Source organism: Oncorhynchus tshawytscha, linkage group LG20 (genome assembly GCF_018296145.1).
Source record: "Oncorhynchus tshawytscha isolate Ot180627B linkage group LG20, Otsh_v2.0, whole genome shotgun sequence".
Classification (NCBI taxonomy): Eukaryota; Metazoa; Chordata; class Actinopteri; order Salmoniformes; family Salmonidae; genus Oncorhynchus; species Oncorhynchus tshawytscha.
Window position 1 is genome coordinate 41,452,145 of NC_056448.1, and position 16,724 is coordinate 41,468,868.

Genomic DNA, 16,724 nt, shown 5'->3' on the forward strand with positions numbered 1-16,724 from the left:
TGAAACAGACTGGGACAAGGAACATGTCGGTGAAGACACTTGCCAGCTGATCTGTGCCTGCTTTGAGAACACAGCCTTGTGATCGTTAACCTGTTTCTAATGTTTCGCTCACATCGGCCACGGAAAGCGAGATCACACAGTCATGCGGAAAACGAGGGCATTCACGGAAGGCACAGTGGTATATTCATTAAAGCGAGCATAAAAGCCATTTATTTAGCTCGTTCCAGAGTTCTGCATTGCTGGGCAACTCACGACTGGGTTTCCCTTTGTAATCCGTTATTATCTGCAAGCATTGCCACATACGACGAGCGTAGGAGCCGGTGTAATAGGTTTCCACCTTCCTTTCATATTGTCCTTTTGGATGTTTGATGTCTCGTCGGAGGTCGTAGCGGGATTTCTTGTATGTGTCCATATCCGTGTCCCGTTCCTTGTAAGCTGTAGCTCAAATCACCACTGACTTTTGGACTTACAGGATCTCAAAGTGTGTGATGGTGTAAAGATTTTAGGGGTAATGGTACAGAAGGATAAAGTGCAACAGAAAACATTTTTCTCCTTCGCTGCCTTAAAAGGTTCCATGTTGCACAGGAAGACCTGGTGAGCACTTACACCAGCTACATAACCCCCCACACGATGGAGTATGTCGCTCCTGCTTGGCACAGCTCACTAACCCAGGGCCAGTCTGATGGCCTGGAGCGTATTCAGAAGAGAGCATGCCTCACCATCCTAGGAGGATACTCCGGTTATACTGAAGCCCTTCAGATCCTGTCCCTAGGACACCCCAGTTATACAGAGGACCTTCAGATCCTGTCCCTAGGACACCCCCATTGTACTGAGGACCTTCAGATCCTGTCCCTAGGACACCCCAGTTGTACTGAGGACCTTCCAACCCTGACCCTACTCCAGCTTCATGGAAGACGGACACAACTCTGTACTGACTTCGCTGTCAGCCTCCTAAAATCTCAATTCAGAGACTTGAATCAAAGTGTCAGGCAGGAACTCCCGCAGCCAAAACCCACTGACTATACCGAAGTCTGGAATGGTACATGAGGTCACCAACCCATATTTCTGCTCATTGATTGAGTCACTTTAAAGAATGCAGAACATTACTGTTTTACATTTTTTTTAAATTAGTTGTTTTTATCCATGAATATGTTGTATGCTCATGGATTTCACTTTGTAGTGACTGCCACATGAGTGTAATAAATACAACTTGAAAAGATTATTTCATTCTGTGCTGCTGAGCTAATGTCATGTCGTGGAATTCCTGGAACCTCATTTGTTATGACATAAGTAATGTTCTATCAAAATGTAATTCTTTATTACATCATAGTTTGATATAGTAATTATTCAATTTGATAGACGCAGTAAAGGGGTCAATGGAACTCAACCAAAACAATGGAAATACCATGGAAACGTGTTGGGGAAAGATCCCAAATCTCCTGATTGCCCCTCAGCAAAATGATCCTACATTTAGGGTAATATAGTGTGAAATACACATATACTCTGGTTTTACCTCAAAATAATGCTTGTATGGATGTTAAACCCAATATATGTTTATGTCATAGTGACCAATCAGCTGCATTAGTTAAAAACAACTGACTACCACCACAGCTAGCTATGCTACCAGCTTAAATTATACGAACGGGAGTTAGCATTTAGCAGTCACTTCTTCTAAACCTGAAAACGGACTACTTCTAAATGTTATGCAGCTAAAACAGCCAGATATATCCAAATCTGACTTTAGTAACTACATTGTGGGCCTGTTAAAATACACCAATCATGACCGATTTGATGACTATTCACGTTGTTAAATCAGATTTGTTTACTGTGCACCAATCTGCCGTCCTTCTATCCCCCACGGTCTGTGTTCCATTGACCTCTTTACCGCATCTATAGGCCTTTATTTTCTTTCAGTAGAAAATCACTACTTGAGACTTGATTACACTGTTAAATATGATTTATTTCAGATAAACAGAACAAAAGAAATAGACATTTTTCAAATAGATTTTTTTGTCCTCTGTGACGTCACATCAAGTGTCGTGTAATACCAAAATAATGTTCCTATTGCTAAATCTATTTAAGTTTCCCTGGACAGTTCAACGCTTCCATTTGGTCAGCCATTTTTATTCACAACACAGTTAATCAAATTGCACTCACCAGATAGCATCTGAGATGGACATGGACACAGTCCTGTTACATTAATTCATCCCTAACCCAGAACTAAAATCTTACGTAATTGTAGAAATGGAACATCTGTTAACGAGAGATTAATTAATCCCCAGAGGAGAAATGTGATGTCACCAGCAAAGACAACAACCAGAGTACTAGTGACTGATGAAACAAGTACAACTTCATGATGTTCATAAGAGACTCTGTATAATACAGTCTATAAGAGCCAAAAGATTCACTGGAATAGACTAAATCCAATAGAATCAATGGAAAAGTGTGCATCCATTGATATGTAGGCTGCGTGTACATTTTAAAAAATGCATGTAGTTCTGTCCTTGTCTAATGGCGTTCTTGTATTGTTTCATGTTTTGTGTGTGTAACAGTATAGCTTCCGTCATTCCACAAGCCCCTAGTTTTGCTGTCCTGCAGCTGACATTCCATTCCACAAGCCCCTAGTTTTGCTGTCCTGCAGCTGACATTCCATTCCACAAGCCCCTAGTTTTGCTATCCTGCAGCTGACATTCCACAAGCCCCTAGTTTTGCTGTCCTGCAGCTGACATTCCATTCCACAAGCCCCTAGTTTTGCTATCCTGCAGCTGACATTCCACAAGCCCCTAGTTTTGCTATCCTGCAGCTGACATTCCAGTTAGAGTGTAACTGGAACTACACAGAGGAGAGGGAACGTCTGTGGGCCTACATCCAACAGATAGTGCTCCTCCACCCAGCCGGCTCTCTGGAACCCTCTGGTTTCACAAGGCCTCAAAACAGGACTTGAAAGGAGCCTCTGGCCCGCTCCACCGGACAAAGCGGAATAGGAACATCCACTCTCCATGGTAATCAATGCAGATTCTGCTTTTTGGAACATTTCTGGCACTCGTGAGTGAATGCAGGACTCGTGTCTGAATGCAGGACTCGTATCTGAATGCAGGACTCGTGTCCGAATGCAGGACTTAATTATATGTGAAAGTATGCATCTTAGAAATCGTTTTCACTTTATAAACTCAGAATCTTCATTTTCAAAATCCCATCTAAACAACTGTAGCAGGTTCTCTCTCCCACCACAATTTTAAGGTGCGCTCCTTTCAAGTCTCACTCTGTTGCATAGTGTATCAGGCTCTTGCCTATATGCGGTGGAAATTGAGCCTGGGAACTTCTCATTCGGTATCTATGACACAAAGTCACTGAAGAGTTGTTTGTAATATTAAACCCTGGGTAGAGGGGCTCAGTGAATTTGGTATGGAATGTGTACAGGTGTGTCAACGTGTTAGAAGAAGAGATGCTATAGAAGGACAAACTGCCATCCGACCAAATCAGAGACACTCCTACTCTGTTGGAGCGAGAGGAGACAGATATGGCAGTGTCCTCATCATTGTGCCAGGCAGTGTATTGGTTACCATCACAATCTAGACACCAGGATTTGTCATTGTGTCCCAAAACACAGTCATCTATCTGTCCTCTTCTGCTGATTCCTTTATATGTCATACCTATTTCAACCCTATTCCCACTCCACTCGACCTCCCAGTAGCAGCGGCCAGTCAGACCCTCTCTACACAGCACCTGTGCATAGTCGTGAAATCTCTCAGGGTGATCAGGGTATGGCTGCTTCGTGGTCACCCATGTCACCTTCCTGTTCTCCTCAGACAAAGATAGATTTCTGAATGTTGTGTTTGGGTCCAGTGTGAGGTTACAGGCATCTGGTCGGGGAATGAAGGAAAAAAAGTTATCAATATTCACGTAACGACGTAAAGTGTAAGCAAGTAATTTAAACTGTGCTCTATTAAAATGCATACTGATACAGTGGACATTAATCATTAGTCTTCAAGGGGCAATCTGGAATTGGTACATCCATTTTTGGACTTAATAATTGTACAAAAGTATTAAGTCCATAATTAGTAATTGTACAAAATAAATCAAATAAAAACACGATAGCTTCAAAACATGGTTAATTAAAATGATCATTTTGATCTCATGGACGGTCAATCCTTTAATCCATATCTCCGGTCTATTTGAGAGTGGTTTCTCCAGCCCCATCCCGTAGCTGTTTCACCCCCCCAAAAAGATGCCGGACAGCCGTTTGGTTGTTTTTTGAATTACGGACTGCACATTTAAAACAACAGTCTGGGATTGGAAAAACAACAAAACAGTAGCCCCACCACCTGTTTCAGTCAAGGGATGGCGCTAGGGAAATGTAACCTTTAAAGTAAAGAACTGTCCACTTCATTGTGTTGCAACTAAATCAAGCCAATTGAGAACTTAAATATTAGGCATATCTATTTTATCAAACGAGATTGTAGTCCTATGAATTATTAACATAAATTGCCTAACTAAATGGACATTTAAGATGAAAAATTAATTTATACTGAACAAAAATATAAACGCAACACGCAACAATTTTTCTGAGTTACAGTTCATATAAGGAAATCAGTCAATTGAAATGAATTCATTAGGCCCTAATCTATGGATTTCACATGACTGGGAATACAGATATGCATCTGTTGGTCACAGATACCTTTAAAAAAGTAGGGGCCAGTCAGTATCTGGTGTGAGCATCATTTGCCTAATGCCGCGTGGCACATCTCCTTTGTATAGAGTTGATCCGGCTGTTGATTGTGGCCTGTGGAATGTTGTCTCACTCCTCTTCAAAGGCTGTGCAAAGTTGCTGGATATTGGCGGGAACTGTAACATGCTGTCGTACATGTCAATCCAGAGCCACCCAAACATGCTCAATGGGTGACATATCTGGTGAGTATGCAGGTCATGGAAGAACTAGGACAGGTTCAGCTTCCAGGAATTGGAATTGCATTATCATGTGAGGCCGGTTGGACGTATTGCCAAATTATTGTAGGGAAATGAACATTCAATTATCTGGCAACAGCTCTGGTGGACATTCCTGCAGTCAGCATGCCAATTGCACGCTCCCTCAAAACTGGAGACATCTGTGGCATTATGTGGTGTAACAAAACTGCAGATTTTAGAGTGGCCTTTTATTCTCTCCAGCACAAGGTGCACCTGTGTAATGATCATGCTGTTTAATCAGCTTCTTGATATGCCACACCTGTCAACTGGATGGATTATCTTGGCAAAGGAGAAATGCTTTAACAGAGATGTAAACAACTTTGTGCACAAAATTTGAGAGAAATAAGCTTTTTGTGCGTATGGGACATGTCTGGGATCTTTTATTTCAGCTCATGAAACATGGGACCAACACTTTACATGTTGTGTTTATATTTCTGTTCACTGAGTATACAAAACATTAAGGACACCTGCCCTTTCCATGACAGACTGACCAGGTGAATGCTATTGATGTCACTTGTTAAATCCACTTCAATCCGTGTAGATGAAGGGGAGGAGACAGGTTAAAGAAGGATTTTTAAGCCTTAAGACACCTGAGACATGGATTGTGTATGTGTGCCATTCAGAGGGTGAATGGGCAAGACAAAATATTTAAGTGTCTTTGAACAGGGTAGTAGGTTCCAGGCGCACTGGTTTGTGTCAAGAACTGCAACGCTGCTGGGTTTTTCACGCTCAATAGTTTTCCGTGTGTATCAAGAATGGTCCACCACCCAAAGGACATCCAGCCAACTGACAACTGGGGGAAGCATTGGAGTCAACATGGGCCAGTGTGTTGACACCTTGTAGAGTCCATGCATTGACAAATTGAGACTGTTATGAGGGCAAATGGGGAGGGTGCAACTCCATATTAGGAAGGTGTTCCTAATGTTTATGTAGCTTTTTCGATGTAATCAAGCACAGAGCTCTTTCTTAGTATCGTTTTAATCCAGCGCTAACATGCAGACTGAGAGCAAAGTCACCAACACACTTACATCTAACGCTGAACCAGTATTCTCCCCCAGGGTGAAAACTAGTAAGAGAAGAGCAGAATTAAGATTTTGTAATATTAGTGTTTATCACCCATTTCACAGTATGCATTGTTGTGACCCACCTGACTATATGTTGTCCAGCAGAGAGCAGCTTTACTCCTGAATCTCCTGGGTGATTGTAGCTCAGGTCCAACTCTTTCAGGTGGGAGGGGTTTGACCTCAGAGCTGTAGCCAGATAAGCACAGCCTTTCTCGGTGACTCCGCAGAGCGACAACCTGTGGAAACAGTTGCTATCATCAAATCTTCCAAAAACTCTTCTTCAGTTCACAGGTATAAACCAAAGGCTTGATAACGTTTTATTCAAGCCTACATTGAGAACACTCATACATTATAATAGCTACAGACATTAGCTAGAAGGTCTGAGAAAATTGCCCCATATAACCCAAAGCAACTGACCCCAGTGTCTCCAGTTTACATTGTGGATCATTCAGTCTATCAGAAAGCTTCTGGACCCCTGAGTCTTGTAGATTGTTGTCACTCAGGTCCAGCTTCCTTAGGTGTGAGGTGTTTGACCTCGGAGTCAGAGCTGAGGCCAATGCTACACAGCAGTTCTTTGTGAGGTTACATCTATTCAGTCTAAAAAATAAATAAAAGAACAAAGAAAGCACAATTGAACAAATAAACAGAGCCCAATTCAAGTCTAGAAATATTCACCTTAGTGTCTCCAGTTTGCAGATTGGACTCCTCAGCCCAGCAGAGAGTAGTTTCACTCCTGAATCCTGTAGGTCATTGTCACTCAGGTCCAGCTCTCTCATGTAAGAGGAGTTTGAGCCGATAGCTTTTGCCAACATTTCACAGCATCTTGCTGTAAGGTTACAGCTATCTAGTCTGGAGAATAATGTTTTTCACAGAATGACACACATGTTAAATTGCATAACTCTTTCTCATAGTGTATGCATTAAATGGTCCAATGCAGCAGTTTTGACCTCATTATCAAATCATTTCTGGGTAACAATTAAGTACCTTACTGTGATTGTTTTCAATCAAAATGTTCAAAAATAAACTAATAGCTTCTTAGCAAAAGCAATTTCTCAAGCAAGAATTTAGAATTTTGCTAGGACTGTCTGGGAGTGGTCTGAGTGGGGAGGGGGACACTGAAGCAGAATGAAACGTTTATTTCAACAATGCTATACATCAAATCACATGGCAGTATTGGCTCCTCTATTATCAACTATTTTGTGTTTAAAACATCTTATATGGTCGTTGTATCCCTCTCTGATCTATCCCTCTCTGATGGAGGTGTCTTGTATTTAAGTGATGATGCCAGAGAAGCCGGTGTTGCGGGGACATATTGGCACGAGTGTTGTTAGGCCAACCGTGCCAATATATCCTCCAAACATCGGCTTCAAGGGCATTATCACTTATATACAACGGGTTACCAACATATTCAAATAATGATTTACATATTTTCATTAAAAACGTTATTTTGATATATTTATTAATACTATTTCATCCTTCCACGAGATATAGTCGAAACACAAAATCTAGGGTTGCTACCTGAGCCGGCTGGTCGTTCGTTCTATCGGTTTGGTTGCAAGAGACGCGACCCAGCCGATCAGTCTTTATGTTCTGTATCTATGGACGCGACCCAGCCAATCAGTCTTTATGTTCTGTATCTATGGATGCGACCCAGCCAATCAGTCTTTATGTTCTGTATCTATGGATGCGACCCAGCCAATAAGTCTTTATGCTCCATTGCCATACTGGCTGACAATGTCCTTATCCTTTGCTTGCCAGCCAGCCAACTACTGCTAACATACAGTCACGTCAAACAGTTCAGCCAGAATAACAACAGTAGCAGCATTTGCATTTGTTTAACTGTTTTCTTGAGACATTTATTTGGATACATCCATAACAATGAGCTAATGATGCACGATTTCACCTGGCACAGAAAATGTGTGCTCGCATCAGGACACTGTTGTTAAGAGGAGCTAGCCAACAACATAACTAACGTAAAATCGTACATCGCCTTGGTCCGTACAATTGCCCTTATTTTAGCGCCCCAAAAACGTAATACTTCCAGATCAACTGTAATGTCAATACCATTGTAAAGCACAATTTCTCCCCTTTCCAGCAGAATCAATTACATGACCTAAACGCTGCCCGTTTCTGCATAATTCAAGCAGGCAATGAGCCTCGTCGGGTCTTTTTAAAACTGGCGGGTGGGGAAGCGAAACTAATGCGTGATAGTGAGAAGGAGAGATGTTGTGTGGGAAAATTGCTTTTTTTTCACTCGATATGTCCAACTTATAACCTTATCACCTCTAAAATGTTGTTTTTAAAGGATGAGAGAAGTGCTACACCTGGTGGAGAGAGATTGTAAGCTAGAAATAGTTGCTTTATGCGTGCTGTACGTTACGACATGACACGTTAAGATGTAACGGAGGGTCAGTTTTTTCAACTTTTCTCCAATACTTTTCTCCAATATTCACTGGCAGACTCCCCGATCTCCAATACTATAGAGCTATTACCATGTTGATCAACGCTGCACTTCGTTTCGTCTTACCTGTTTTCTATTGACATTTCCTCGTAAATGTTATATATGATGCTATATGACGTAAATGTTAAAAATGATGCTAATTCGTGATTTCAACTACCTGGGAAAAGATGCTTGCCTGTCTGTCTCGTCCCGACACATTCATTACTATGGGACAGCTGGAGATCGAATTTCAATATTGAAACAATGTTGCAAATGTCAGAGAGACAGACCGCAAGTGTTTTACAAATCTCCGCTACTGAAAACCAATTGCTAGTCTAAAAGAAATGGGAGATCAAGTTTATACTTGTCTGGTTGAGCTGATGAGACAGTGGATTGCGCAGTGAGATGGAACAGAGTAAATAGGCATTTTAACGTCATAGTTTTAGCCGGTGATAACTTCTGGTATAGACACTGGCTGGAATGCGGTTTTAACCAATCAGCGTGCAAGATTAGACCCAACCGTTGTATAAAGTAGTAGTATCCCTCCCAGATCTATCACTCTCCCTGCCTCTTCCACCTATCCATTTGTTTTTTTTATGGACAGAAAAGAGCAGAACTCTGAGCTGTCCGATCAGGTCCATTGTCTACTGAGGATCTATCACTCTCTCTGATGGAGGTGTCTGCTTTAGATGTTTACATTTTGAATGGCACATCCATGTCATTACCCGTCTGGTGGCAAGCACTTGAAATTAGCAAGGATGGTGCAATTCAATCAAACGTGAAAATGTTACTTTAACTCTACCTACATGTACTGTACATATTATCACAATTACCTTGACTAACTGGTGCCCCAGCACATTGACTCTGTACCGGTACCCCCTGTATATAGTCTCCACATTGACTCTGTACCGGTACCCCCTGTATATAGTCTCCACATTGACTCTGTACCGGTACCCCCTGTATATAGCCTCGCTATTGTTATTTTACTGCTGCTCTTTAATTATTTTTACTTTAAAAAAACATTTTATTTATTTTTATTTATTTACTTAAAACTGCATTGTTGGTTAGGGTCTTGTAAGTAAGCATTTCACTGTAAGGTCTACCTACACCTGTTGTATTTGGCGCATGTGACAAATACGATTTGATGATTTTACGGAGACCAAAATATAACTTCTGTCCCTGGGATATACAAAGATCAACTTTAACTTTAGTAGCCTACTTACAGAGCACACCTGCAGGAGGTGATGACTGCCAACAGCTTCAGGAGGCCCTCCTCTGATCTGATGTATTTCTTCAGGTCAAACACCTCTTGTGTTTCCTCAGATGTCATTAACACAAAGGTAAGTGCTGACCACTGTGTAGGTGACAGGTTATTCACTGGCAGACTCCCCGATCTCAGATAGCTCTGGATCTCCAGCACCAGAGACTCATCCTTCAGCTCACTCAGACAGTGGAACAGGTTGATGCTCTTCTCTGGAGAAAGGTCCTCTCGGATTTTCTCCTTGATGTAGCTGACTGTTTTCTCAATGTCCTCTCTGTCCTTTGTCTCTGGTAGGATTCCACTCAGGAGTCTCTGATTGGACTCCAGTGAAAGACCAAGCAGGAAGCGGAGAAAAAGGTCCAAGTGTCCATTCTGGCTCTCTAAGGCTTTGTCGATTGCCGTCTTATGTAAGTCAAACACAGATTTACAAGACTGTGGAATACAATCAAAACAAAATATTGAATGTTTCCTTGTCAGCTTTGGGAGAAGTACATTGTTGTTGTCTGTTGTGTGACAGTGGTAAGCATATAGAGCTGCAAGGAACTCTTGAACACTCAGATGCACAAAACTAAAAACTTTCTCCTCCTCCAGAAATATTTCAGTGCACACACCCGAGTACACTATAGCCACCTCAATGTCAATACCACTCTCTCGCAGGTCTTTCTCATAGAAAATCAATTGTCCTTTTTGCAGTTGACAGAATGCTAGTTTTGCTAGTTGAAGGACAGCGTTTTTACTACCTGTGGGATACTTCTGTTCTGTCATTTTATCAGTCTGGCAGAGCAGGAAGTGTTCGTACATTTTAGTCAGAGTCTTTGGCATCTCTCCACTCTTTGTTTTACCCAGGATATCATTCAGAACAGTGGCTGAAATCCAACAAAACACTGGTATGTGACACATAATGTGGAGGCTCCTTGAAGACTTTATATGGTTGATGATTCTGTAGGCCTGGTCATCATTACAGAATCTCTTCCTGAAGTACTCCTCCTTCTGAGGGTCATTGAAACCTCGTATCTCGGTCCACTGGTGGATGTAGTTTCGATCAATCTGATTGGCTGCTGCAGGTCGGGAGGTTATCCAGATGAGAGCAGAAGGGAGGAGCTGTCCTGTGATGAGGTTTGTGATCAGGACGTCCAGCGGAGCTGTTTTTGTGTCTTTAGCCACATCTTTATTATGATTAAGGGCCAGAGGGAGCCGACTCTCATCCAGACCATCAAAGATGAACAGAACCTTAAAACCTTCCTCCAGAGTATTGATTGGTTCCATGAAGGGGAAGAACTGATGAAGCAGGTCAATCAGACTGCAGTCTTCTTCTCTTATTTTATTGATTTGGCGAAAAGGAAGTGGAATGATGAAGTCAATGTCCTGGTTCTCCTTTCCTTCTGTCCAGTCAAGAATAAACTTCTGTACAGAGACAGTTTTTCCCACGCCAGCGATGCCCAGTGAAAGCACTGTTCTGATTCGTTTCTTCTGATCAGGCTGGGGTTTGAATATTTCACTGAGCTTAACGGTCTCTTCTGTGGCTGGTGTTCTGGAATCCAGACATCTGACCTCATGATCACCACTGACCCCTCCCATGGCCCCATCTATCACGTAAAGCTCAGTGTAGATCTTGTTTAGATAGACAAAATCCCCTTTCTTTGATGTCCCCTCATATATTTGGTCATACTTCTTCTTTAGGTACGATTTCAGTTCATCTTCAATTGCAAGGGAAAACAAAGATAGATTCAGTTTATTCTTTACACTTTTAGTCTATAATAAAACACATGCATCTTTGATCACATTTGCAGACCAACACCAGATAAATTCCAGACAGTAGGCTAATAAGTAGCCTCGGCTAGATTTGGTTTCCAAAACTGATAAGCCTGTAGTGTAGATAATATGTTCTAGGCCAATATGGGAAATGGCCCAGGTAAAAGCTAGGACTCATCAACATAACCTGTGGTAACTCCCATGTGCCATCCAAACGAAGCCCAAAGATCCGATTTCAGGACTTTTCTGAGCTACCGCAACTCGGCACAAGAAAAGCTTTTCTACAGATTCTACACACCTGTGATAGTATGGGAGGCAGTCGCTTTTGCAACAAAATTATTTTAATGTGCCAGGTCTCACACAGACTATTGGTCACACAAGGTGTCCACCTGAGGATTTCAAATGAGTAGCCTAACAATTCTTTACATGGTCACAGTTGCATTTGCAACAAAATAATTGTCTATGACAATTGAATAGCTCAACACATGATCATAAGCAAAATAATCATTACATTTCAAATAGACAGGAAGTTGACCATAGTTTATTTATTATTTATTTATTATTATTTTTTTAAACCTTTATTTAACTAGGCAAGTCAGTTAAGAACATATTCTTATTTTCAATGACGGCCTAGGAACAGTGGGTTAACTGCCTTGTTCAGGGGCAGAACGACAGATTTGTATCTGGTCAGCTCGGGGATTTGAACTTGCAACCTTTCGGTTACTAGTCCAACGCTCCAGCCACTAGGCTACGCTGCCGCCCCAGTGTAGCCTAGTGGACGGGTTATTGAGTTAAAGATTCTGTGGTAATTTCAGTCATATTTATTTATTTTTTATGGTTACAGTCATCAGATGAAATTGCATGGAATTGCATTAATCAGATGACTGACTGCCCGCAGGGCACAGTGCCACTAGTTATTTATATAATGGTCATGATAACTGCATGTGTTTGACTTGTTGAATTGAATTGTTGTATGAAAAGTAGCAACTTTGCAGTATTCTTCCTAGGATGTTTTGATTTTGTCATGAAAAAAATAAGACGTCTTATCTGGTTCTCAACCAGAAAACCACTTCACAGAATATGACGTGCCACGTGTCAAACGTAGTCGTTGTGTTCATTTGTATTGCTCACCTCTGACTTTCTGAACCACTGCTGGACTACTCCGGGCTGAGAAAGAGAGAGGGGAGAGAGAGGCTGTGTGATTCATGGTGGTTTTAGCATGGCTTTAAGCACGTGCTGAGGTCATATATAAAAAGGCGCTATCCAAGTAGTACCATCGACCATCACAGCCGTGCTAAAATTACAATGGAGCACCAACCCCAAACCTTTATTAAAACAAAATGTACGTACATTGATACCATGAATTTTGGCAATACATTCTGAACACATTAACTGTATGGCATCATAATATTGTCATGAACATCACATACGCTAATGGGTATAACTTATAGTTCTTGAACAGGCCAGAGCCAGACCATAGCCATTTCAATACTAACACAATATGACTATCTATTATCCCTTTATATGTTTTTAAATCATCTAACCTGCTGGTTCTGTCCACATATTAGTGAGATCAATCAGCTTCATCTTCTTCAGGACCTCCAGTGTGATCATCTTTGCGCCCTCAAGGCCGTAAGTCTCCACCATCTTATCCACAGTGTCCTGGTGGTCGGCTTTGTCCAGCCGGGCCTTTGGGATGTGTTGAGGGAAACCTTTTACACCCTGGACCAGGTGCCATTTGAATTTCTTGAGTTTTTTTTCACACAGGTTGTCCTCTAGAGTGGCCAGCAGCAGCTCAGGGACAGGTGTCTCCATTGTTGATCAGGGAGTTGTAAACATGACCCACTTGGCAAAAACTGTTTGAATCAAAATAGTCTGTGTGTTTGCTTCCACGTCATTTCAACCCCCACAAAAAGCAATGTGATGACGTTGAATCAATGTGAAAAACGGATTAGATTTGCAAAAAGTTACCAATGTAAGGGCATTTAGTCTTTTTTCATCCAACTTCTAACCTCAATCCAATGACATGGTGAAAATGTGTTGTTGATTTCACGTTGAATTCAAGGTTCGTTGATAACTCAATCAAATGTTAATCCAAAGTAGACGTAGAACTGACGTCTGTGCCTAGTGAGGAGATGGTTCGGTAGGAAATGGTGAAAGATTCTTATTGTTAAGCCAAGACAGTTCAGATGGGCTTTTACAATGGGTATTATTGTTGTGCAGAGCAAGCATGAGGCTGCGAGATCCTATTGTCACGTTTTAGCATGTAATTGCATATTTCACTTAGGGAACAATCACTCTGAAGGTCGAGTGTACAATAACTTTAATTTTCTGGTTTGATCTTTACCGTTAGTCTTTGACCCCCTTCACAGCTGCTGACACGGTGAACTGGTCTGGAAAGTTATCTTCTGTCTCACGACTAACTCAGGTCTGCTGCTCCTGTCCGGAGGTGATTGGCCTTCTCTTACTGGTTTACTAGAATAGAGTGTGATATTGCAATAACTAGACGTTAGTTACTAATTAACATGGGCATTTATTCTAGTTCACCTGCTCACATACCATACATTCTATAACAGCGTATCCTCTTCCTTCCCTTTCTACAAGACACCGGCTCCTGCAAACCCACTGTAATAGAACATCACATAGAGTCAATGAGGTTTCCAATGAGAAAACTGCAACATGAAGTTTTGCTGGAGGCAGAAACCAGTTGTGATATTATGTTATCTGTCATTTTCAAATAAACCCCTACAGCCCTATTCCTACCCCTTTTATTGGCACTTGTAGAAATCTAAGACGATTGGAGAGAAGTTTCTTGTTCCTTGTTCCTCCTGTGATTTTGTCAATGTGCTGACTCTGAACATTATTTTGTGCTGACTCTGAACATTATACATGGTTACATTTTCATTCATCAGTATTATTCACTTTACTATGAACTACTGGAGCAACTTGCGTTCAGACTGAGGGTCCTATTCAATCAAGACTAGTCAACGGAGTTTCCATGAATAGGAAGAAAAAAAAACCGTTTAATTTGTGCACTACAAATATGGATATAAATATGTACATAAACTATGACTTCTCACAACCATTTGAAACCTACGAGTCAGGACAGAGATCATTTGCGGCGCGGTCAGACTGAGAAGACGGGTGAAAATGTTTTTGTTGTCCCGCAGATTATTGGGAAACGGGCATCTCTGCTTTGTGTGCTGTTAGCCTAGGTCTACCTAGTGTGTTAAAAACACGTCTTTGTCGCATTATGCACTCAGAATTCGCTGCTTCAATTTCAGTAGCCTACTCTCCCAGCTGGCCGTGCGAGATCAAGTGCGCCTAGTAGCCTATGTGTGGTTTCAATGAAATAGTCGACCTAAGCATGTGGGGAATAACGTGGCAGTTACCTTAACAATTAAATTCATTTCAATATGATTAGACTATAGTTTACCACAGTGTCTGAAAAATAAATACTGATAATGGAAAGTGGAGGGCGCTCAAACAACGTGAGTCAAAGTGCAATCAAAAAAATTGATAATCATTGAAAAAAACGCGCGCACAGGCTACCATGGTGAGTGAGTCTTGCACATTTTATTACTCAATAAACATTGACTATCCATTTGTTTTGTCTCTGCCTACAAATCGTCCTCCTAAAAGTGTCGGCTGTTGTCATTCTTGTTGCTTCAAGTTCAGTAGCCATACATGTCGTGCGAAAGTGGTCTCAATTAAGTAGAGTCGGCTAGCTTATGCAAGGGCGGAGAAACACCGGGCAGTTGTCTTTACTAAATATGATTAGGCTATAGTTTACTACATTGCCTATAAATAAATACTAACACCCATATTTTTCTCGTCCCAGTCCTAAAAGATAGGCTATACAACGTAGTAGTTTAAGAGAGTGCATTGCTTGCTGTTTGGAGTTTCTGTATAGCACGTTGTGACATCTGATGTAAAAAGGGCTTTATAAATCAATGTTATTGATTGAATGAAGAGAAAGTAAAAGTCTCTCCAACTGCTCTCTTCAAACTATGTCTAGTACTACCGGAAGCCTAACATAAAGGGCCATGTGAGAATCTCTGGTAATTTAACCCATTTCTTAGCAGATTTTTTGTGTATTTTGATATTGCCTATAGGGCGCATAATTGCTGGGACCATGGCTGGCAAGTGAGCTGCGTCACATATGCCTAAACGTTGCGGGACAGGTTGGGTTTGGGACGAGTTCCTGCGGTAACAGTTGAGAGTCGGACAGAACGCCAGCGATTTCGGTATGAATAGCTGTAGGTGACGAAATCGGTGCCACGTAGACTTACCTCTACACCTCATCAGTAACAACACTTGCCCACACTATCTGAAGCGTCAGGTGGTATTATTAGTTCTGGTGGGTCTTGTTACTAGAAATGGACGTGTAAATTGGTTCAGCACACTACTGAAGTCCCCTAGGAGTGAAATACTGCTCTGCTCATTTTAACCATAAGAACTAAAACGTCCTTTATCCATTGTTTAACAGTTGATGCTATCTAGGACTCTACCCTTCATTTCACAATCCTCCATCTTATTTTGCATTTTCGATTGTCCCTGAATCCGTTCCAAAAACGTAGTAAATATCAAGGTTGCCAACAAACAACGCATACAAAGTCGTATAGCGGTAGAATGAGAGCCCACTTCATACCCAGTATGTAAATGCGTTTTTCACTCACCACGTTTATTCGGAAAAATGTCTCTTCATTCTGATAGCCTCCACCATTTCTCGTTCGTTGGTTTAGTTATTTCCGGTATTCGCCAGTGAACTCTATTGCGCCTCAATTAGGCAATCGCTATGATTGAAATGTAACTAGCTAGCCCCAGTATTTTATTAGCTAGGTGGCTTGTACATAATTGTTACCGATGATACTGTATATACCAGCCTACTCGTACTACAACAAACATACATTGTATTTTGCCAAGATCTCTCTGTGTTAATCCTGTTTCCCAAATATAGTAGGTAACTTGTGTCTGTGTCAAATCACATTTGTTTATATAGCCCTTTTTACATCAGTTGATATGTCAAAGTGCTGTACAGAAACCCAGCCTAAAACCCCAAACGGCAAGCAATGCAGGTGTAGTAGCATAGTGGCAAGGAAAAACTCCCTAGAAAGGCCAAAACATAGGAAGAAACCTTGAGAGGAACCAGGCTATGAGGGGTGGTCAGTCCTCTTCTGGCTGTGCCGGGTGGAGATTATAACAGAACATGGCCAAGATGTTCAAATGTTCATAAATGACC

At 41.5% G+C, this 16,724-nt stretch overlaps 1 protein-coding gene across 6 annotated transcripts; it reads right to left on the reverse strand.

Moving 5' to 3' along the window:
• Positions 1 to 1,939: 1,939 nt before the first annotated feature.
• Positions 1,940 to 16,294, reverse strand: LOC112220133 (NACHT, LRR and PYD domains-containing protein 3). 6 transcript variants are annotated; one of them, XM_024381790.2, is made up of 11 exons: positions 16,162 to 16,288; positions 13,830 to 13,957; positions 13,454 to 13,606; positions 13,027 to 13,338; positions 12,614 to 12,649; positions 9,693 to 11,427; positions 6,705 to 6,878; positions 6,447 to 6,626; positions 6,113 to 6,265; positions 5,994 to 6,031; positions 1,940 to 3,863 (listed from the first exon to the last, which is right to left on the reverse strand). In XM_024381790.2, the coding sequence occupies exons 4-11, from the start codon at positions 13,295 to 13,297 to the stop codon at positions 3,259 to 3,261; spliced, it is 3,192 nt and encodes a 1,063-aa protein (XP_024237558.1). In that variant the 5' UTR covers positions 13,298 to 13,338; positions 13,454 to 13,606; positions 13,830 to 13,957; positions 16,162 to 16,288; the 3' UTR covers positions 1,940 to 3,258. The 6 variants fall into 6 exon arrangements, 5 of the variants coding, with proteins under 5 accessions (XP_024237558.1, XP_024237557.1, XP_024237555.1 ...); XM_024381789.2 differs by adding an exon at positions 14,042 to 14,107 and having other exon boundaries at positions 13,027 to 13,606; XM_024381787.2 differs by having other exon boundaries at positions 13,027 to 13,606.
• Between the last annotated feature and the right edge of the window lie 430 nt (positions 16,295 to 16,724).

Bases quoted from the DNA above. Each gene is read 5' to 3' on its own strand.
- LOC112220133 (XM_024381790.2), bottom strand. From the start codon at position 13,297: ATGGAGACACCTGTCCCTGAGCTGCTGCTGGCCACTCTAGAGGACAAC. The intron at 6,879-9,692 runs GTAAGTAGGCTA...ATTATTCTCCAG, and splicing joins ACCTCCTGCAGGTGTGCTCT to ACTAGATAGCTGTAACCTTA. The intron at 3,864-5,993 runs GTAAGTGTGTTG...TTCCCCGACCAG, and splicing joins ATACTGGTTCAGCGTTAGAT to ATGCCTGTAACCTCACACTG.